Consider the following 23,902-nt stretch of genomic DNA (forward strand, 5'->3'; position numbering starts at 1 on the left):
TTTGCTTGCTATACCATTTATGTTTTTAGAGCAAAAAGTGTCCATTATTTTGACACCTTCTATAAAGTCATGGGATCTAAAACTGATTCTATTGGCCTTCAGCCAAACTTATTCATCTGAGTTTTATGAGAAACAAGTGATCCACCAAGGTTCAAGGATCCACCATTTATGTTTTATTTGTGTATAGCATCTGTTTTTTTTCTCTCTGATAGCCTATGGTTGCCATGGTGATTGGTCTACAGGTTTAGTTTTAGGCAAGGCACTCATCTCTATTTTTCTTTTCTTTTCTCCTCCTGCAGATCCCTCCCTCGCATCACATCTCTGCCCCCAATGTAAATGGCTCATCCAGCAACCACCAGGAGCAGAGCAACCACCTGAGCCCCGAGGGTACCTGTCTCCTCCTCTCCTCTCCTCTCCTCTCCTCTCCTCTCCTCTCCTGGACTCGCTCATCCTCAAGCATGCGGCCCTGACATTGACTATCACATTGAACAGATCCTCATCGTCTTGTCAATGCGTCCCGTCCCGTACATGGGGCAGATTACAGAAACTGCTTACGCAACAAAAGCGGCATCCCCGCCTGTGTAGAGTAATGCTGAAAGCCTGGTGTGGAGGATAAGTGTGAAATGTCCCGGTGCTGTGTGAGCAGAGACTTAACTAAATGCTTTTGGACTGTGTGTGTGCGTGTGTGTGTGTGTGTGTGCATAATATTGCTGCTCAGTGCTCTCACTGCTGCAGGAAGAGCACATTTGCCACCGCTGGTCAGCATATGTTCAATTAATGCTACATTAACACAATACGCCACTAAAACTCTTTATCACACCACTGTTGATCGTTGCCAGTATATTATTTCTGTTGGACAGCATATGGCCTCTTAAGTCAGTGGGGAAGTGTGAGTATTGATGTTTCTGCCTCAGCCCCTTTAGTTTTATTAACAGCTTGTGTAAGGTCCTTGCTGTTGCCTGTTGTAACCCATGCCTCTCCTCGGTAGTTAATGGCAACCGCTGCCTGCCCACCTCAACCGTCCTGGACAAGTACAAGATCGGCAAGGTCATTGGAGATGGCAATTTCGCTGTGGTCAAGGAGTGTGTGGAGAGGTAGGTGAAATATGTTTTTTTTTTTTAAGGTTATTTTTTGTTTTTATTAGACAGATGGAAGTGAAGAAAGACAGGAAAGACCTACAGAAAGCAGGGGATGACATGTGACAAAGGTCCTGGGTCGGATTTGAACCCAGGATGTTGTGTTTACATGTTATGCGCCTCAGACCGCTGTTCCACCAGGACGCCCCAGGTGAAATACATTTGATTAGATTGGAAGTGTTTAATCCACAGTTGGCAGCTATCTACAGTGTTAGTACAGCAGCATGCCTCATTGCTTCCCCCCAGCACAGCTTAATAAGCCGTGCATCACGTGTGCTAACTGCTCCATCAGGGTTTTTAAGGCCTGATGACAAGCATTGTGGAGACAGAAATATCCTGTGGATTAGTGGTGAATTCACTTCATTAGCCTTTTAATCTCTGAGTCGGCACACTGTCTGTGCAGAGATAGGAGAGGTGACTGAGAAGAGGGCTGTCAAGTGTGTGTGTGTGTGTGTGTGTGTGTGTGTTTTCTCATATTCTGTTGCACCTTCCTGTACAGTACCTGTGCTGTAGCTCATTTCATTATTTAGAATTGGCTAGCTGAAGAGGTGGAAAAAGCTAGTAGACCTGTAATGGGAAGAGGCCTGTTAAGTGTGTAAGTGTGTGTGTGTGTGTGTGTGTGTGTGTGTGTGTGTGTGTGTGTGTGTGTGTGTGTGTTCTCAGATTCTGTTGAGCCTTGCTGTTTCTGCACTGTAGCTTTGTTCATTGTGTAGACTTGGCTAGTACAAGACATGGAAACAGCTACAGCAGCGCACCACTCTAATAACTGCATGGTAATGCTCTGACACATTAGTACTGAAGCACTCTCACCTGATTTGAAATACAGGTGTTGTTGCCTGTTATTGTTTTTATTCTCCTAATTGCGTTGTTTCTGTTTAGGTCCACAGGAAAAGAGTATGCACTGAAGATCATTGACAAGGCCAAGTGCAGTGGAAAGGTTTCTCTCTCTCTCTCTCTCTTTCAGACACACACACACACACACACACAAACACACACACAAAGACGGGTCATATGTTAGTGTTCCACTGTGCATTATTAACACCCGCGCTTAACGCAGTGTGTATTGCCTGTGTCTCTGATCCTCTTATCCCAAAGAATTAGATTAGGCTGGCAATGTTTTATTCATTGCCTCCCTCACATTATCTGCAGTGGCACACTTTCACACACAGACAATGACACACACTAAGTCATACACCCTTGATACCAATTCAAATGCAATCAACAATGTCACTAACACTCTCACTTGTGTGTTACTTTTGTGCGCGCGTGTGTGTGTGTGTGTGTGTGTGTGTGTGTGTGTGTGTGTGTCCAGGAGCACCTGATAGAGAATGAGGTGGCAGTGCTGCGGAAGGTGAAACACCCCAACATCATCATGTTGATCGAGGAGGTGGACACTCCCTCTGAACTCTGCCTGGTTATGGAGCTGGTCAAGGTACAGAGGCTGCTGTACAGCACACACCAACACACAGTCACAACATGACTTTGAAGTTTCATCCTCCCATTTGTCCTTCCTTTCCTATCTCTCAAGTCGTTTTTCTGTGTGTGTGATGTGATACAGTAGTTAACTGAGAAATGTTGCTGTTGGTGCAGGGAGGGGATTTATTCGATGCCATCACCTCCTCTGCCAAGTACACGGAGAGAGACGCCAGCGCCATGGTCTACAACCTAGCTGGAGCCCTCAAGTACCTGCACAGTATGAACATCGTTCACAGAGACATTAAACCGGAGAACCTGCTGGTACGTACGAACACACACACACACACAAATAAACCCAAAGACCCCAATATTTACGCATCTAACTGCACAGTGGCTTTCAACTGAGGAAATGTGTGTGTTTCCTTTAGGTGTTCGAGTACCCAGATGGCACCAAGTCTTTGAAGCTAGGGGACTTTGGCCTGGCCACGGTGGTGGAGGGGCCCCTGTACACCGTATGTGGAACCCCAACATACGTGGCTCCGGAAATCATTTCTGAGTCTGGGTAAGTTGTCTGTTTTGGCAGAGCGTCCTGCTTTCAGTACCTACAGTAGACGTTTGGTTGAAGTCTCACTAAGGGAGCCTGTGTGCTCGTTATACGAGAACATACATGCTTTTACTGATCTGTGTGTTGATTTAAATGGAACCATCTGTTTCCATCTATAACAGCCGACTAAGAATACAAGGCTGGAACACTTCTGTGTTGGTGATGGGCCATATGTTTTGAGAGGAGATTAAAGGGAGATATTTAGTTAGTATTTGTGCATATTGAAGCAACACCGGTGTCTGTAGCACCATAAATGGTAGTAGTGGTATTATATCCTTTACGGCCACATACTTATGTGGCTCTGTGGAAATCAAGGAATTCAATATGCTAGTTTAAAGTGCGTTTTTACCCTCAAGCGGAGAATTTCAGCTGAATAGCTTCAATTGAAAATATTAGTCTATATTGCGCATCATTGTACTCTATTGTGTTTTCCCCCGTTGACTTGTTCAGTCATTTGCTGGGAACATTACAGTGGTGGAAATTGAAATCGTGTGCTAAAAACTATTTAGCTGTAAGAAAAGCTTACTGACCTGTTCCTCACCCTATCCCTACCCTCCCCGTCTCACACTCTATGCTGCTCTTTTCTTTCCACAGCTACGGTCTGAAGGTGGACATCTGGGCTGCTGGTGTCATCACCTACATACTCCTGTGTGGCTTCCCTCCCTTCAGAAGGTACTTCACTTCTCACTGTTCAGTGAAGCTCATGGTTAAACTGATTCAAATCATATTATCTGCTTCCAGCACCGTGCGCAGTACCATTGTGCTGCACTAAATGACAGCATGATAATTTGCAGTTCATATATTATATACATAATGTTGATTAAGGCTTTCAGCACTGGATCATATGCAATAACGGCTCAGGCATGTGGCTGCCTTCTCATTACTTGGCAATACATATTCATCAGATGCAAATAAAGAGGAGATGATTTGTTTTTTTATACCTGCCTATTATATATGCATGATCCTGCATAGATAAACAGTTTGCCGTGATTAGCTATTGTGTTGAGGATTGTCTGCCTGAAACCACAGTGTGGGGATATTTACCATGGTCAAACATTTGCAGAAGCTAATGTGACCCATATATTGAATCTATAGAAGCTCATGGCTGTGGCAGTGACTACATTATGAAATGAGGTTAGGTTATTTTTTGGTGTGCAGTCAGACAGTGCAATATATTCACAATGTGGATGCGTGCTGTGCTCACATTCAGTAACGTAGTATGCTCTAAGGGATCCAGTATGAATATTTTATGTTTCCTGTGTGTGTGTGTGTGTGTGTGTGTGTGTGTGTGTGTGTGTGCGTGTATGTGTATCCATGCAGTGAGAATAACCTGCAGGAGGACTTGTTTGACCAGATCCTAGTGGGACGGCTGGACTTTCCTAGTCCTTACTGGGACAACATCACTGACTCAGTCAAGGTTGGGACCATGCTCTCTCTCTCTCTCTCTCTCTCTCTCTCTCTCTCTCTCTCTCACACTCACACTCACACACACACACGTATATCCATGTGAACCCACACCATTAATGACTACTCTCTGGTGAAGGGCATACAACCACTCCAACCCTCTAAATTAGTGTCATGTATTACGGTGACAGCCCCTTCTTAACATGCAGGACCAAAGCACTAATTAAGTCAACTGCTATTACTGTGCCACCGTGACTTTAAACAAGGACATGGTTATAGATATCACAGCACCAAATGGCTTCTCTACGTAGCTGTGCTGGTATAAATTTAAGAGAGGGAGATTAATCAGTGCAGTGTGCAACAAATTTTACTGTCCAAAACCAACGTTTCGACAGGCAAGCTGTATTCTTTATAGGGCACAACACAGGTGTATGTGTTATCAATAATGTCACATGACCATAAAATAGACTACTAGATTCTAGAAATGGCAAACCTAGAAAGGCCATCCCCAAATTCTAGAGAAAAGACATTGAGGCCATCTAGAAGTGCAAGTAAATAATAGTGAGTATAGGTCAGTATGTGCATCATCTGCAAAAACTATGGCTTTACAATCAGCTGAGGCGAGGACGTGAGGTCAGAGTGAGGTCATGATGACACGATCATAGGGTCGAAAGGACATTTAGCTCTGATGTCATCCTAAACTTTGGTGTGTGTGCTGTTCCAGGAGCTGATTGGCAAGATGCTGCAGGTCAACGTTGAGGCTCGTTACACCGCACAGGACGTCCTCTCCCACCCCTGGGTCACGGTATCTTATAGCAGCCAACTCCTCTCTGTGTGTGTGTGTGTGTGTGTGTGTGTGTGTGTGTGTGTGTGCGCGCACGCAAGTTCACATGTTGAAAAGGGTGATGTTGTGTGCATTCGTTCCGATTGTTTCCTGTGCAAATCGTGCGCATGTGAGAAACCGTTTGTGTGTTTGTGTGTGCAGGAGGACGCGGCCATGGAGAACAACATGAAGATGGAGGTGACAGGTAAACTGAAGACGCACTTTAACACAGCGCCAAAGCACAACAACACCACAGCTGGGGTGTCAGTCATCATGGTAAGCAACAAAAAAACAGACTCACAACCAAATGCACATATTCATAACTATCACTGTTTTATTTTTGCCTCATTTGCCCAGTTTTCTACCATGTTGTCTGTGATTTATTGCAGTACATTTTGGAGTTTAATCTTATGACTTTCATGAGATTTGGACCAGCAGTGACCTCTTAAAACCCAAATACTGAAGGGGTGACATGGTATTAGCAGTAATAATGATTGAATGCCCGCAGTGGCTTGAATATGTCAGGCCCTTTTCCAAACATGCAAAGTATTTTTCACTGCTTGGTCGTGAGTGTTTGACCCAAATACGGAAGATTGAAATTCTTCTTATTCACTTGTATGAATCCTGGAGAATATCTGTGCTCCTGGCCTCATGGCCTCCTACACAAATTCATCATTTTCTACATAAATTTGCCATCCAAGATGATCAAACAAGATAGACAAATTATAAACAGCTCCTGTAATCATGTCAGTCAGGATTTTAGAGAGGAAATGAAAAGAAAGCCTTGGGGATTGGACTGGGAAGAATTCATTCCCACAGATTTAGTTTTCGCTAAATCTCGGCGCCCCCGCGGTCTTCCACTGGTCTGTGAAAAATGTATGTAGCCACATCCTTCCATCCTGTCTGTTTCAAGCCTCACTTACATCACGTCCTGTTGCAGGGTTGGACTTGCTCCGATCCCCTATCTCCTTGTCACATCAGGTCACCCTCCCCCCGACCCCCCTCTTCAGTTTCTGTTTGTCTGTCTGTCCGACTGCCCGCCTATCAGTGATGGACGTACACAGCAACATCACAAAAAAGTATTTCCCCCCTGCACAAACTAGAAACAAGGCATCATCCAAGTTCCCCTCCCCAGCCCAGCAGAACAGAAATGGAGAGCCATGCTGGGGTTCCTATTTGATTTGACTCCCCCCCCCCCCCCCCCCCCCCTCCCTCATTTTGTTGTAAATCTCATTTGACAGTTTGAGGTGTAAAAGCGGAGCCCTGGCCTTGGCCCCTCCTCCTCCTCCTCCTCCTCCTCTTCCTCCTCCTCCTCCTCCCTCCACCTCACCCCTCCCTCACGCCCGACCCAGGACCACAGGGGACGCCCGGAGCTGAATGCTGGGTACATGCTTCATACCACCACCCCCGCCCCTCTCCCCTCTCAGTTGCACCCGCCCTCCTGCCTATTACCCGTCTTCCTTTCCAACCATCGCCCTTCCCCTATCCCTTTCCCTCCATCTATTCCGGCTCCCTCCCCCGCTTTCTCTCCCCATGTCTCCCTTCCCTCCTTTCTTCTCACAAGCCCCCCCTTCCCCCCCTACTCCCCTCCTCCTCCTTCAACCGCCAACTGCAATAACTGCTCTCAATAACCGACTGACGCGGGCCTCGCTAACTCTCTACAGCAATCTCCAATCATACAATCTCCTACCTCTGACTTCATTTCTCCTCATGCTGCTCCTTCCATCACACATTTCATTCCATTTGTATTGATTACATACACTATGGGATGTGAAAAAATTGGCCATGTTTTGTCGAAGGGTGTGTTTGTATGTCATGACATCGTCTTTGAGGTTATTTAGCATGTTGACAGTGCTGACTAACTGCTAATGCAAGACCAGATTCATTTGCCTCCCTCTCTGTCATTATTTGCCAAAGCACTCTTTATTTGTGCTCTCATTCAAAGTACAGTAGTGCCTCAGAGGCAACTTCCTACAACTTGTGGGCACTTGTCTAGAGTTCCCTGTGGGTTACATACATGTAGAAGTGATCACGCCTCAGCCATGTTCCACATTCATGGTACTCTCACGCCACCTAGTGGAGAAAAGTGAGAACTGCCACGGTGGTCTAAATGTACAGAGATGGATGCAAACTGAAGTGCCTTTATTGCCTTGGATGTAAGATTCCCCCCTGCACATTTTAAAACTACGACCTTCACAAGCACAGCTACCTCACACTTAACCACTGTATTTTTAATCACAGGTGTGTAAATGTAGCACCTACTGACATGTGTCTCTGCCTTAGTCACTGACTTTAGTTCTAGAAAGTCTCAGTACACAGTGGGGTTGTTCCAGTTCAGCTCTTTCAAATGCAAAAGATTTGGATGGTGTGTTGATGATTTGGATGGCCAGTTCAGCGCTGGGCTGGAACAACAGCTGTCCGCTGACCGTCATGCTTTTTGTGTTGACTTTATTTTGTGAAGCTGTGAGTAAGACTAGTCTCTGTCCCTTTTTGCTTCTCCCCTCTCCCTCCCCTCCAACACGCGTGCATTACCACCCTCTGAATTAGCTCCAAGGCAATGGTATGTACTAACACTTAACGCTACGCCTCGTCTGTTCTGCTGCTAAGATTCAGCACAAGGGCAAATGAGAAACAACATTGAATTTACTACTTTGCCTAGTGCCCACGTTCCTAAGAACATGTCATTTGGCTTTATTAAAAAAAAAAAAAAATGCTGTTACACATTTCAAGAATTAAAAAGCGAATGTTTTTCTTTCTCATTTTCCCTTCTTCTGCACGTAGTATAGCACTGATGATCTGATTTGCCTTCTGGTGGGGTCACTCTACTGTGTGAAGCATACTATATGTATTTGTTGATCCATCATTCAGTTATTTATGTCCATATTCATTGGCTTGTTTCATCATCTGTGTTGCTCATCCAAAGAAATTCATTGGGGGAAAAAAAACATGTTGATGAAACTGTGTAAGTTGTTAATGATCACAGATATAAAAAGAAAGCTAATCCAGTAAGCGTTAAGTCCGCTAAATCCTGTTGCTCTCGGCATGGACCAGAATAACATTCACTGGAAGAGGCACTAGGATGGTGAAAGTTAGTCTAAATTACTCAAAGACGTTTTCTCTCTTCATTGTAGATTGACCCACAATATCTTTCTTTCTCTGTCCTTATTGGTATTGTTTATTTTAGTTGTGCAGGATGCAAGACTCATGCTGATACTCAGTCTGTGTGTCTGTCTGTCTGTCTCGCTTGCCAGAACACAGCTCTAGATAAAGAGAGTATCCAGCTCACCACCCGTCGTTGCCAGGGGCCCCAAGCGGCGCCCCCTCCGCCATCGCTGGCTGGCAAGAAAGCCCCGTCTGCCCTTCCAGTCAAACCAGCCTCGCCAACCAAGTCGGGGCCAGCTCCCAAGGCAGCTTCTCCAACCAAACAGCCGTCGCCTAACAAACTGGCATCACCCACCAAACAACCAAAACCTGCCAAACTGGCATCGTCACCCACCAAGACTGTTCCTCTCGAGGCACCCAAGAGCCCGGGGACCGCCGCGCCCGATGCTGCGCCCGCTCCCAAGTCTCCCCGCGCTCGGCCTTTGATCGACAATGACCCTTTTCCTGCTAAGCTTGATTTCACTCCGTCTCCCTCTGCCCCTGTCGGCTCGCTCCATTTCTCCCCCTCGCCCTCTGCCTCTGCCTCTGCCCAGGCCTTCCCCATCACCTCTCTGCCCGCCTCCTCCCCTCCCGAGATCAGAACCTCGCCTACATCGCCCTCGGCTCCTCCCGCCTGCCCGTCTCCGTCTTACCAAGCATCCCCTCTAACCTGCGAGACTCCCTCGCCCTCCGCCCCTCCCGCTCTCTTTGCTTGTACGCCTCGCACTGCTCCTTCCACCCCTGTCTCCTGCCCTTCCCCCTCATCCCCGACCAAACCCGCTTCCCTCTCTCTCTCTTCTCCCACCAAACCGGCTTCCCTCTCTCCCTCTTCTCCCACCAAACCGGCTTCCCTCTCTCCCTCTTCTCCCACCAAACCGGCTTCCCTCTCTCCCTCTTCTCCCACCAAACCGGCTTCCCTCTCTCTCTCTTCTCCCACCAAACCATCTCCCATCTCTCCCTCTTCTCCCACCAAACCGGCCACTCCCGCCTCCCCGACCAAAGGAGCATCTCCCTTTTCTTCCTCTCCCCCAAAACGTGCCTCCCCCTCTCCCCTCTCCCCCTTCCCTCCCATCAAACCTGTCCTATTCCTCTCTTGCTCCTCCCCAACCAAACAAAGCTCCTCCTTCCCCTCCTCTCCTGCCAGAGTGCGCCCCACCTCCCCTACCAAACAAGCGGCTTCCTCTCCTTCCTCTCCTATCAAAGCCGTCTCCCCCTCTCTCTCCTCTCCCATCCAGCCGGCCATGTTTCCCTCCCCTCCTTCTACGCCCCCCAGACCCACAACCCCGTCCTCTCCCACCGGGCTGCCCGCCCCTCCTTCACCCTGTTTTTTACCTGCTGATGCTACTTTTGCTAGAGAGCTCTGAGGTGGAGACGATTTCAGTAGCGGGTCTATTCTGATCGACTTGGCCTCACGCAGCCGCGCCCCTCCTGCTTCCCTGGACCCTCAGCAAAAAGCCTCATCCCATGTCATCCCGCATCATTTACCTTGTCCACTTTTTCCCATGTGACATGTAAAGGGGGGGGGGTTACATCTTGGAGACTAGAGCACCAATTCCTCCAGCATTCCCAGTAGCTGTACCTGAGCCAGTGACTTGCTGTCTTTATGTTTTTTTCTGTCATTATTATTCCACTCATCTTCTGAGAAGGAGGTTGCAAGGCTTTTTTTTTTTTTTTTAAGTTGGGTGATTGTATATATGTTTGTATTTATTAATGGGAGATGTGGAGAAAGGGAATGAATTGAATATCACTGTATGTTCTGAGTGGTTGTCTTTGGAAGGCCATGCATACTGTATCATGTTGATGTGAATTTTTTCGTCTTTTATTTATTATCTCATGTGGATTGCCTGTGGCTCTTTTTGTAAATAGTTATTCATCACACACACACGCACATTTTTCCCTACATGGTGTCTTTTTGCTTTTGTAGAGACACAGTACTGTATGTCCGTGATACAAGTATTTCAGCATATCAAACATCTGAACTTGCTAGCCTAGCTGCCTGTAGTGTTGTGGGACAGTTGTAGCCTTACAGATTCATGTATACACTCTATAACCGATATCAATATTTCCCCTGGCCACAGCCACGCTGATGGCCACAAAATCCTTGGCTGTTATACGACGATGCGGAGCAATCTCTGGACCTAATGACTCCCATGAGATGGCTGCACATACCATTACAGATCCACTATCATGCTTAACAGTTGGCAACACACATTTCTCCAAACGTAAACCTGTCCAGATGTAGGAAAAAAAGGTGAAAGGCGACTCATCAGACCATATTACTTTTTCCCCAAGGGTTTTGTGCTCCTTACACCAGGTTATGCATCTTGGTGCGTTGGTTACAAGTGGTTTCCGAGTGACAGATCTGCCATTAATACCAGCTTGGTGAAGCTCATGACCTACAGTTTTTGTTGAGACTGCCAGAGGTGTTGATTGAATTCTGTAGGACTTTTTGAGGCTGCAGTTTTGTGACAGCTATCCTGTTAAATGTCCATCTATCCCTGTCGGTGAGTGTGTTGTTATGATTTTGGAGACTGCTCCCATTGCCACGTTAAATAATTTTGCAGTTTTTGTAACCACTGCACCAGCAATTTGTGCACCGACTATTAGGCCTCTTTAGAGCTTTGTCATGTTACTTTGAAATCTCACATATAAAAGGTGGACCTTTTTTTTTTAAAGATGACACATATGCTAATTGGCATTCAACTTAATATGACTTGCCTATGTAGCTGCCTTTGTAATTCTGATTTCGTTCCTTCAAAGTTGAAGTCCTTTTTCAAGTGTTTTCAAGTTTCCGTTATTTTGTCCACCCTCTATAGTTGACACACACACACATGCTGACACATTCACATATTGATTGTATATATTATTTGCTGTGAACTCCTTAGATGTATATAGTGGGGAAAAAAACACCTTAGTTATCCAATTGAAACTTGAAGGTTTGTTTCTGTTCTTCTCTTGCCTGAGCCTCCTTGTGATTGAGCAGCCATGGCCCTTTTAGTCGTAACTGCTGTACACCAAATTAGTGACGATAAATCCAACAGACAAGGAACCGAATTGCAGGCCTGTTTCTCATGAATGGTCATTTCAAACCATAACTGCTTACTTACTGCAGCATACCGACAGACAAGGCTCAGACGGGTTGAGCGCGTTGTGGTCTCATAGTCTATTACAAGTTTGTACGATTCGCATTGACTCGATACTGTAGGCTGCATGAAACTAGTCAACACTACTCCTTAAAAATATCCCACAAACAGTTGTTGATCTGTTGGATTTATAAAAATGAATGTGTTGTCAAGGTGAAGGGTATGTGCCTGACCACTGGCTAACCGCTCAGTAGCTTCAAGATGCCTTTATCAAAACCAGCTTGGCTGAGACATGAGGGGGCAAATTCTGCACCCGCAAAATAATTTATTTGCAATCACCACGAGCATAAAGAGCTTTTTTTTTTGTTTATTTTTGTTCTTGCTTTATCCCAAATGATGTTAGTAGGGCTAACTGTTGGTTCTTGTGCACATTTTACTTTTCTTATTTAAGGACATTCAGCTGCATGAGTAATCCTCCCAACTCCCTGCCTCCCTGTAAGACAAAACCCTCTCACACACACACACACTCGCACAGAGAAAGTCAAGTTGGTACTGTATGTTTTTTAGCTTCTCTTTTATGTAAATGTAGTCAAAGTAGACTTTCATAATGCTTTGTCAATGCAGTTTGTAAAGGGGAATTTGTATGAAAAGACAGGTAGATTAACCATGTCAAACTGGAGCAACAGTTTTTGTTAGGCATAGAGTGGCTGCTTTTAATGTCCCGATATTTTGAATTAGCAGTACAGCAAAGAAATAAAAATGCAATAAAGACTTCAAATAAATGCTTGATTGTGGTGAATATTTAATTTTCTGTGGATAATATGGACTGTTAAGCTGCAGACTGCAGATAAAGCCACTGGAGGGGGCTGTGCAGTTTGGAGATTCATTATGAAAGACGCACCAAGACGAAACGAGTCAAGTTATAAAATTCCATTTTATTGTCAGAACTCAGCACACATCAAAAACACTCCAAAATGATTGCCAAAAATATTGAGTGATAGATAAAGATACAGTAGTTTCTCATTTAATTGGAGACTCAAACCACACCAAGCTCAGATCAAACCGTAAAGGAATGTTTCCTCGAAAGCCGAGGTGCGGTACATTTATTATACTAAGGGCTCAAGGAATATGCATTTCATTACCACTTTAGTGCTGGGTTAGAATCAAATCTACACAACCTGCGCTCTAGACTGCCTTGATGAGAAAATGACCACAGTCAGCCTGAAATGGAGTGAGTCCTTCCTTTCATTGCACATCTCTCTTTGCTTATAAGCTGCTCTGGAGACGGGACTCAAAGAGGACTCTGAAGATACTAGCATGGTCTGGGCACTGGGTATGATGTGACATGTTTTTAGAAGTGACGCAAAAAAACACAACTGTGGATTTGCCCCCATGCCAATCAGCTCTCACACCCCCGTCCCCTTTCCATCGTGGACATCGGTCAGGAATCGCCTGTCTGGAAATGTGCAAGAAACGTGATAAGCTGCTTGCTTATTCAGTCATTTAGGAAAGAGAACAAAGGGAAACATAATCCTTGACATGGTTTTCCTGACATTCTCTACTCTGAATGATTACCAGTGTTTATATAAATCTCATCATTAGTCTTAATTAACTCTTAAATGCTATTGCTGGCAAATTTTGTTTGATGTGTGCAGTGACATATTAGACGGTAATGCGATAGGGCTGCTGATATGTGATACTGGAATCGTGAGCCATGCATGGAAACGCAATCTCTTAGCAAGCACAGGGGTACAGAGGAAATGGATATGCATTTTCTGAACATGGATGACTACATTTAAACAGAGTATATATATATATATGTATATTCCCTCTTCATTTATCCTCTTGTCCAATAACAAGGACTCACTTATTACTTGTTGAAACATTTCATATCTATCCACTGTGTTGCCACAATGGCAAAAAAGCGCATTAAAAATGAATGACAACTTCATAATTATTTCCCACATGTTCACACCTACTGGAAAAAAAAAAAAAAATCACTCACCCTAAAGTACACAAATATTTGGATTTTTAAGTCAATAGATAAGGTTCTCACTAGCGCCACACAAATCCTTATTTTCCTCCCGAGGAGATGAAAATAGACTCTTACAGCTAAAAATAGATTTGTTTTTAACCGTACAGTAATATAACCCCCCACCCTATGATTTATATTATATGAAAATGTTCTATATCATCTACAAAATATAGCAATGCCCTTCTTTTTAAAAATAGTTTGATTCTTTTGCTATAACAGGACAGTTTTTTTTTTTCTTCTTTCATTGAGATACATTCAGGATATCAGGATATGGACAGAATAGTGCCATTGACAGGAGTCAGACTTGCGATAGGTGCTCGGTTTGGAACGATATGCAACTTCCTCAGTCAAATTGCTGCTGCTGCCAGCTCAGTATCTGGTCTGGTACTCATGGTGCCATCTGTTGAAGTCGTTGTAGAAGAGCACGATGCTCCCAGATGCCATGCCAGTTATGATGCACCTTAGAGAAGTAAGGAGGGAGCATGATGAGTTTTTCTGAGCCTGCTGAGCCTTGACTTGTTTTTTTTTTTATTTAGTTTGAGTCATCTGAATGAGAAGTTTATTTTTATGGGTGCATGTGTTTGTGTGTGTCTTACCTTTGGTCGTGCGATATGGCCATAGAGCGGATGCCTGCGTCACAGCCTGGGTAGGTGAACAGCTGTTGGAGGTTGTGGACCTGCCAGACAGACACGACGCCGCCATCGCCGCCTGTCAGCAGATACTGGCCGTCCCGACTGAGCAGCATGGCCTGGGAGAGGGAAATAGAGAGGGGGATAAGAGTTGATTATTACCGTCGTAATGGGTTTCATTTCCACTCTTCACTGTTTTTGTTTGGCAGGTCCCATTCATCTGACTTTTAGGCATATATGCCATTATACACACTGCGGAAAATCTCCATCCTAACAAGTCATTTAGTCTATTATTGAGTCCTAAAATGTGTGAAAAAATCTGCCAGTGAGCTTAGATAATTTTGCTTGTTTCCAATGCAAATCAACTTGTTTCAAGAATTTTGTAGAATCAAGTGGCATTTTTTAGTAGTGAAGTGATCTGCCTTATTCGGACTTGTTTAAAGATATTGACACTCATTCTAGAAAATTCCGGAAACAAGTGAAACTGCAATGGAAACAAGTGGAATTATCTCACCCCATTGGCAGAATTTTTCTGTTGTTTTCAGAAAAATAAGATTTGAAGGCTGAATATGAGACTATATGACTCGTTAAGATGGACATTTTTAGCAGTGCACTAGCTCTGAGTTGACTGGAGTTTTCACTCACGGTGCTCTTGTTGTCCTCTGCCCTCTAATGCTCAGTACAAAAAAAGATAGCGACTAAGCTATTCAACATGGGACCAGATGCATAAATTGTCTTAGAATAGGATTGCTGATCTGGGACCAGTTTACCTCTTAAGTCAAAGTGAAGCTCATACTGCGTGGTCATGTGATATGACGAAAGATCCCAGATCGGTGCCGCTATCCTTAGAGACTCTCTGCATACAGACCCTGACTAGCAACAAAGATGGCTCCCCACAGTGAGGCTCTGAGATTTACTCGTCTCATCTGCTTTTCCTGCAAACTGTAACAGTTGAATGGGTCCCCCGGGAATCAGGGATACACAAATCAAGCCATGTGTTGGAGTCTATTATGGACACAGTGCATAGTGGAAGCTGAAACTGAAACAGTCAGCAGCATCAATCAGCGAGTAACCGTAGCTGATGAAATGACGAGGCAGAATGTGAGTTCTAAAGGCAGCGAACACACTAATTTAAGAGCTTTTCTCGTTTGTGGTTTTATGACACAAAGTCCATCGTCTTTCAGCTGCGGCTGCCTTGCAATGATTCAACAAGAGACACTTCAGTCATCACCGCCATGTGTGTTGAATCAAGCTCATTTTAAATGGAAAAAAAGAATAACTTATGTTTAAGTTCTGAAGTTGAATTGTCATTTTCAACTTTGACTCAACTTTGACTCGGTAAGGAAAATGTAAATAATCCTTCAAAAACAATAACACCAGCGGATCAGACAATAGAAAGAGCGCAGCCTAAATTAAGCAAATGTTTTGTATATGATCTTTGTGGAATTTCCTACCACTCACATGGACGATGCACATTTAATATGAGTTCTGGTTCTCATTCTCGTCACGCACACACTTACGATAGGCACAAGCTTGCATGTGAAAACGCACACGCAGACACACACACAGACAGGCACATACAAATGGGCACGCACAATAATGCACACACACACTCACACGCATGCTGGCAATAGGGCTTAAGAATCAATCCAGCTAGAATGCTTTGTTAGATCGCCATCCAAGACGGCTGGGAATGGAGCGTGACTGAGTGCAGCGCTCGGTTTTGATTTGTTTGGTGTGGGTCCGATTTGTGTGTACAATAATTGGCTCTTGTGTATCAACATTCAGAGTTAATCTGACAATAATGATAAAGATAATCCTCAATTTCACCAATCATGATCACTGCACTTGAACTAAATTACTGCATGGGAAAAATTATGACTAGAAACATGCAAAATAAAGCTACCCTTCACTGAAAAGCTGTAAATTTAAATTTCATAAACTGATTACATAAGCAGTTACATCTTGTCTGTTTCTCGCTCATCCTCTGTATGAATAGATTCTATATTGCACAATAAGAAAGTATAATAGTATATAGGATATATTTACCATTTACTATACCACTGTATTAATATATTCGGATATGTACTAATGGAGTCCATGACCCTACTGAAACCCAGCAGGAGGCTGGAGAGCTGGCAGACAAGTCAGCCAGGCCAGGTAGGAGGCTGCAGACAGACATTATAAATCAGTTCTCTGTCACTAGGCGGTCAAACAAGATGGCCGACAGCTCTGTGGGAGCTAAGATGGCTACCGGGGCTCAGATGACTAAAAAATGACTCCAGCAGAACCACATGCACTTTTAATGCCCATATTTCCTACTTCTTTTGGGGAATGGTGGGTGGATTCTGTGCCTGGGAAAGGTAAAAAGTTTAATTTATGGTGCTGTTAATTCCCCCCATTACATGGACGCAGACAGTGAAAAAACTGCTGGAGTGGTTACACAGCCTGAGTTATATTAGTACTTAAAAGACAGTAATCCATTCAGCATGGCCTCTGTCACTCGATTCTGCTATTAGACTAGGATGACGACTGTTAGCCTGTCATCTAACCTCTGAAGCTCGGCCCTTATAAATTCACAATACGCACATACTTTCTCTCTCTCTCGCTCACACTCTCTCTCGCTTTCTCTCTCTCTTCCTAAGTGGATACCACAGTCCAGGACAAACACTTATTTATCCTGGAGTCATACTGTGCAGAGACTCTGAGGCCTAAGAAGATTGATTTTGGTGCGTACATGAGTGCACTAAATACTGTCTGAGTCTCTGACAGGGGGGGTGGGGGCATCTTGGAGCCTCACTCCAAGATGTTAGGATTTTCCTAATGCCATCTGACATGGCAGGAATTTACAACAGCAGAGGAGAGCTGACAAGGCCAGGAATGGCCCACATTGCTCCCAAGATGGAGTGCTTCACATCTTAAGAATGGACTCTGGGAATACTACAAAGCTTCAAGTATCTAGAAACATCATTAGTTTCTCCCAAAGACAAAAAAAAGTATTCTGCGGCCTGTAAACTAAATACTAGCTGTTTTCCCAGTGATGTTAATGCACTCCATCAGTAGTTGTCTGTGTGAGAGAGTGTGTGCGCTCATTAATCAAGTCTTATAGTTACATTTGTGGCTTTGTAGGGGCGGGCTGGGTGGCAGGTTAGGACCCAGGGCAGGAGAGGTTTCTAAATAGGAAGCAGGTGTGTGACTGTCTGTCAGAGCCGGGTTACATTTCCCAGGCCTCGCCGGAAACAAAGGGCAGGGAAACTAAAGGCAGTAGCCACCATCTTGTGTCACCCTAGCCGCGAGGGAGGAAATGTGGGAAATGGGGAATGTGTCATTAATGGGATAGGTGTCCAGGACTGACCACTTCTCTGGAATGTTCTCTACCACCGCCGCTGAGCCAATCTGACCTGACATCAGGGTTTTGGATCAAAGGAGCCATTTCCTCTCTTGTATGTGTGTGAAAGAGAAAGAGAGATGTGAGGCCACAGTATGCCCAGAGGCACACCGACCCTCACCTTACTCAGATCTCAAGCCGTACGCAAGCCTTTAATCAACGAGCGGGCTTCTACAGTGATGTGGTGCAGACGTACGCGCACGCCCGCACACGCACGCTCACACACGCTCACACAGATGTGCGTGACGTTTCCTCACCTTGATGTTCTCATCCACCTCCATGTGTCCCAGCAGCTTGCCGTTGACGCTGAAGAGACAGAACTGCCCCTTGTCATAGTAGATCATGCAGTGGCCCTCGGTGGAGGACTGGATGAGGCGGGGCCGCGTGCAGCGCTCTGGGCCCTCCAGGGTCCGCAGCAGGTCCCCATTCATGGAATGGATCAGACAAGGACCCTCTGAACACAGATAAGAGAGTAAAGCAGCCTTAGTTAACAAAGCTCAATCTGTAGTCCTTATTGTCAGGCATTTTGGGGATACCCAAACACTTGTAGCTGTCCATTCTGTGTTTGGCACAAACGTATTCATACAGACGGACACACAGTCTTACCCTTGCAGCCACTGATGACGAGCCCCAACTCGGCACACACACTGGCACACGTCACCTCACAGTCGTGGCCTGTCAGGATGGCTCGGGGTGTGACAAACTCTGCTGGGGAAACACAGACGCACATATTACCATGAACAGCATCACAGAGGTATTTCCACTTTTCGGTCACTAGAGGGAGGCCAATACAAATAATCTTCACGGATCCATTCTACATTGTCCTAGTCAATGCCGATTTAGTTGAAACTGTGGAAATAATTTTGGCATTAGAACAAAAAACCAATTCAATCCAGTGAAAAGCATTATGAATTCTACATACAACAAGAGTATGTGAGGAGTTGCACAACCCTGTGAACACAGACACACGGTGATGTTTGACATTGAAAACAAACATATGGAAGTGAGCAGTGATAGTGATAGCGAGGGGCGGGCAGGTTCACATGCCAAAAGGTTGTAAATTTGTTCAGCTCAAAGGGGCTGTATTTGTTTTTCATTTTCCTTTATGTGGATGAATATGTACTGTAGCTTGTTGCAAAGGCTTTGAGAGGTTGCCTGTTATACCCCATATACATTTCTCCCCTCATTCACTCTCCCCTTCTAGCACTTGTCACCCACCGCCTCTCCCTCTCCTTAAACCCCTCTCCCCCTGACCACCTTCACTGGATCCAGATGTCTCTGGGCCAGACAGAGAGTGAGAGCAAGATATGGTCCAAGACACGCAGTCTATGATTCTTTTGTTTTGGTTTGAACTGTCAGGGCGAGCGACAAAACAAAATTGCCTTTTACTTCTCCCTCTGTCATGTACTCACATACACACATGTGCACTTTTGCACTCGCACCATTAGGTAAAAATATTTTTGAATGTTGATTGATTCATGGTAGACAGAGAGGCCATATCAAACATTTCTCTTTTAACCTCCATCTCTCTGCATCTATACTCTTGCCCTTACTTATCCCTTCCTGTTCCTTGTCCTTCATCGTGAGAGTTAGTTAAAGTTAAAAGTTCATAACTAAAGTTAGCTCAAATTTTTAAGTAAGCAAAGTTAAAACTCTCTGACACTTTGTTCTGGTTTAAAGGAGCTGAGTTTTATGTCTGTATACAAGTAAAAATAATTGTGGTATGTAACAGCTGGTCTCTGATGACCTTCAGAGTCGTGTGTGTGTGCGTGTGTGTGTGTGTGTGTGTGTGTGTGTGTGTGTGTGTGTGTGTGTGTGTGTGTGGTGGCCAGCAGTGAAGCAGTGTCCCTGAACCAGAGTACTGAGTTCATTAGGAGTTCATCACTCGGGGAGGGGGTCGACCTCCGTGCCTCGTCTCTAGTGACCCAGGATCTTCTTTTCCAGTGACAGGTCAAGTTCAGCTCAAGAAGAGCCACATCAGTGAGAGACAGTACCTGTTTCATTTATAAATTATTCCACATGTCACTTTTCCCCTAAAACATGTATACCAATCCCTAAGGACATTGTAATTTAAGGGGATAGGTAATAGAATAAGGTATAGATCTACTATAGTTACCAATAGAAACTACTTATTTACAGTAAATACCAGTGATACACAATACTTTATTTTGTGATATGATGAGTTCAAGAGCTACTGAAACATAGGGAAGAGTAGTGTCTTGCTGAAGTGGCTGAATTCTCTGCGCTTGTTAATGCGGTTCTCTCTTTAATTCAATTATACAACTCAGAGAGCTAAAACTCAACACAGGTCACTCATGAGAGTGACACTTGAACTTTTCTCAGAGGCCACAGCTACTGTTAAACCTTAATTAGATTTTTCAAAAACACTTTATACTTCACCTTGGAGGTGACTTTCATGAGACTAAACCAACCATTACAAACCATAGTGCGCATTGACCCCTCTTGTAAAAAGGCAAGCTAGAGGAATGACTAGCAGTCACATATAAAGATGGTGGCAGCAGTATTTCAAATCATTTCTAAATAAATAAATAAATACTAATGTATACATATACAGTACATATTTTATAGATTATAATCAAAGGACAGCTAAATCAGTAAATGCCTTGTGTGTAGAAAAAAAAGTTAGATTTTATTCTTTACATATTTATTATAACTAAAGTCAGGAATAAATCAGTATTCAAATAATAACTTGGAAAGGGATATTAAAATCCTTGTAATTAATAATCATAGAATAATCATATATGCATTTTTTTCTCATGAAAATAGATGTTTTATTAGTGTCTCTGTCTCTGCTTTGCACTAATAGCCGAGCGCACCTTTAAGTTCATTCTGACTGTTTTAACTACTTGAGTCCCGCCGCCTCGTCCGCTCTGCAAATACGTACCAGCCGTCCACACTGTGGCCACACCAGGTCACCAGCCAACACGTCTACATTTCATTTACTTAACTGGCAAACATCCTAAAGGGCGCTAAAAGCTAACTTATGTCCTACAAGCCTGTGGATTAAAGCATGATGTCGGATTTTGCTCACAGAAGATCAATAAAGCTGATATACTGGTGTATCATTTAACCTTTTGAGTCACTCGCTGCCATTTGGTTTGCATTAGGGCCACATCTGATTACAATCTAATACCTATATATAACTAGGGCTAGGACACTGTGGAGGGTATCAGCTATCTGGACAAGTGAGGTAGGTGTGTGTGTGAGGAAAAAGTATATAGATGTGTGTGTGTAGCTGTGCATCTGAGAACTGTTTACACTGTAATTAGCATAAGGTAACCAATTTACAATTGTTCTCAAACCGAAGTGTGACCATGTTGCCTTAACAATTAAATATAAATGTAATTGTCTGCAGAGTGTTTACTCCATTTAAGACAACAGAAGCATAAGCAGATGGAAAATTATTACTGAATCATGTCAAACCGTGCTGATTTCCCCTCTGCAGCCAGCAGATGGCAGTGGTGTCTGAGGAATGTGTGCACGTTGCTGTGAAGTGTCTCGGTGCAGCTGTACACAACAACAACAATGTGTGTATGCAGCGGGCACCGAGTCCGCGTTGGTGAATGTGTACATGTGCGTATCAGGGATTCAGAGGCATCTGTGTCAAGCTTATGAAGTGCGTGGGATGTTCGCAGAGCATTACGCATGAAAAGGAATGTGTGTGTGTGTACAGTGTGTGTGTGTGTGTGTGCATGTAACTGTTGGAGTGTATGTGTGTGAGACTGAGGGGTTCAGCTTGAAAGTGCTCTGCTTTTGGAAGAGGAATAAAGAAAACTCTGCTGTCTGTATGTATTTTGTGTGTGTGCACGTGTGCATGTGTGTGTAGCAGAGCCTCATGTCTGGGAGAGCCTCCTGCGGTTTGGGGCAATGGAGCATCACATTGTGGTGGTGAGGGGCTGGGCTGACGACTGCTTTGTCTGCTCCTCTAGCTACAGCATGGTAACTGCACTAAGCTGGCTGAGGCCAGACTGACGTACACAGATGTGCACACAGACACACACACAGACACACACACACACACACACACACAGAATCCCTTTTAGCATGTATATATTATTCCCATAAATCCATCAAAGTACAGTGTCAAAGCACATACCAGCGTTAAATAGTTAAATTATAGATGTACAGTGTGATGTAATTATTTGTCAATTAAGCTACAGCCTGGTGTAACCTTGTAACATGTATTACACCACATGATGTAATTTTCATGATGTGGAAATATACATAGAGTAAATATGCAAGTAAACAGCAACTTCTAGGGAGTGAGAATGGTTAAAACGGAGCATTCACCGAATAACAGAAATACATTCACAGAATAAAGGAAAACCTGGTTTAGACTCCACCATAATTTCCACTTCACTTACAGTATTTATGCTTCCATTTCAAGAGGAAAAAATAGTCCAGTAAATCAACTTGTGGGCATGAGCAAAACATGTTCCTAGTTTCCAACACGCTGCACCAGCTTATATGAGGTAAGTGACAAGCAATCATCTAAGTCCTGTCTTTCAAATCAGCAACCAAGGCGGCTTATTAACCAAATCACAATTTGTCATAAATTTCAGCCCATTTGTAGTGGATCACTTAACAGCATGTACGCCAATCTAAGCCAGCCAAATTAGCACCAAGGAGGCTAAGGGCTGGGCTATGTGCGTGCGGTGCTTTGATCATGGCTAATACCATATGTTATGGTAACGCAAGGGCCGCCCATGACATTTTTCACTTTTATCGACCGGCGTGACCCCGCGGCCCATGGATGGCGGTGAACTTTCATGTGCCGGCCAACGACCCCCAACATCACATTTACCGTCTCTAAGTGGCCCTCACTTTCACTCACATTAAGACAGATTCACACACTTGTGCACACACACACACCTGCAAACACACACGTATGATATCTCCTCTCTCAAACACACACACGCACACACACACTCTCAAACACATTAGCGAGAGCCGTTCCTGGTGCAACAGTGCTGCGAAATCCAATCTGTGTGCAGGAGGCCTGGTCTGGTCAGACGAAACTAGTTGTTACTTTACAGAGGGAGGCCGTAAATCACATAGTCACAACTGTCTGGGAGAGGGAGCACTCAGAGAATACCCGTGTGTGTGTGTGTGTGTGTGTGAGAGTGTGTGTGTGTGTGCGGGTTGGTTCGAGTGTGCTCTTACTGCCTGGGCTCTCTCCAATGCTGCTCTGCTTGCCGTTCCAGTACCAAAGGAGCAGGGTGGCATCTCTAGAGCCTGACAGGACGTAGCAGTCTCCTCCGATGTAGGACTCGGAGCGAGCCAGGCACGTCACCACGTCACGGTGCCCAAACACTATCTGAGTCAGTTTTCCTGCAGAGGCACACACACATTCATTAGAATTAAAATTCATGAGTCTGTGAGCAAGCAAGATAGAAAAATAGATTACAGCATGGGGACAATATAAAAGATCTGGTTATAATAAATAAATGTAATATCTAATTTTAGTACATTTTATTTACCAAGAATCCTCCGAATGGGCATGAATTTTTTGTTACATATTGTTCTCTTGGATTCTCCACCATATATTTGTTGATCAACTGTCTGCTTGGCTAGTTGTTCTACACCTTCCATACTTTTGATTTTCAGACCAGAATAAATATTTGTCCTAACTGTGTGTGTGTGTGTGTGTGTGTGTGTGTGTGTGTGCTTCCATGTGTCATGGCGTGCCTGTGCACATGAAGTGGTGTGTGTACCGTGTGTATATATAAAGAGGCTAATTGCTGTCAGATTTCCAGACCACAGCTCCACAGAGCTGTCTAATACTCATTACACTCCTCATACTGTGACCTCTCCAGTCAAACAGTGGATAGTTTGCTACACATGACATTTCTGTCTGGGTGTCAAAAATCACTGTCCATTGGATAATTAAGTTGTATCTCATCGAAAAGGAGAGGATCATTATGAGATGGGGCGGGTCACTGACTAAACCCTTACACAGAGGAACTGAGACATCAAAGATGTAAGATGTTTGACATCTTTATAAACATTGAAAATAAGTAATGATTTCAATAATGGCTGCCATGCACCTCATATTAAACATGTGCTCATCTGCTCACAGACACACAGGCAGGCACACACACATAAACACACACACTCGCATGCACAAAAACAAAATTAAATTGGATGTGTGTGCACATAGGCGTATGAGGCTATGTGTTTTGTGCAAGTGTACCAATCACGTCTTGTAATTGATAAAATCCC

The 23,902-nt window shown here is 44.3% G+C and overlaps 2 protein-coding genes across 6 annotated transcripts in view; one reads left to right on the forward strand and one right to left on the reverse strand.

Moving 5' to 3' along the window:
- The window catches only part of dclk2a (doublecortin-like kinase 2a), a 41,721-nt gene extending 31,833 nt beyond the window's left edge, over positions 1–9,888 (forward strand). The window contains exons 7-19 of the mRNA XM_071923380.2: positions 300–387; positions 989–1,094; positions 2,016–2,073; positions 2,449–2,568; positions 2,727–2,873; positions 2,981–3,114; positions 3,751–3,828; positions 4,477–4,573; positions 5,285–5,365; positions 5,546–5,659; positions 8,635–9,274; positions 9,530–9,669; positions 9,760–9,888. Of these exons, the coding sequence (XP_071779481.2) occupies positions 300–387; positions 989–1,094; positions 2,016–2,073; positions 2,449–2,568; positions 2,727–2,873; positions 2,981–3,114; positions 3,751–3,828; positions 4,477–4,573; positions 5,285–5,365; positions 5,546–5,659; positions 8,635–9,274; positions 9,530–9,669; positions 9,760–9,888 (1,932 nt within the window). The remainder of the gene's footprint in view (positions 1–299; positions 388–988; positions 1,095–2,015; positions 2,074–2,448; positions 2,569–2,726; positions 2,874–2,980; positions 3,115–3,750; positions 3,829–4,476; positions 4,574–5,284; positions 5,366–5,545; positions 5,660–8,634; positions 9,275–9,529; positions 9,670–9,759) is intronic.
- Positions 9,889–12,522: 2,634 nt separating this feature from the next.
- Positions 12,523–23,902, reverse strand: part of lrba (LPS-responsive vesicle trafficking, beach and anchor containing) — a 193,755-nt gene continuing 182,375 nt past the window's right edge. For 3 of the 5 annotated variants that reach the window (XM_078289964.1, XM_071923411.2, XM_071923410.2), the window contains 5 exons: positions 22,844–23,011; positions 18,266–18,367; positions 17,917–18,113; positions 14,239–14,390; positions 12,523–14,102 (listed from right to left, as the gene is read on the reverse strand). In XM_078289964.1, coding sequence (XP_078146090.1) covers positions 14,012–14,102; positions 14,239–14,390; positions 17,917–18,113; positions 18,266–18,367; positions 22,844–23,011 — 710 coding nt within the window. In that variant the 3' untranslated portion in view covers positions 12,523–14,011. The remainder of the gene's footprint in view (positions 14,103–14,238; positions 14,391–17,916; positions 18,114–18,265; positions 18,368–22,843; positions 23,012–23,902) is intronic. The other 2 variants (XM_071923412.2, XM_078289969.1) reach the window with 1 other exon arrangement.

Source organism: Centroberyx gerrardi, chromosome 3, assembly GCF_048128805.1.
Source record: "Centroberyx gerrardi isolate f3 chromosome 3, fCenGer3.hap1.cur.20231027, whole genome shotgun sequence".
NCBI lineage: Eukaryota > Metazoa > Chordata > Actinopteri > Beryciformes > Berycidae > Centroberyx > Centroberyx gerrardi.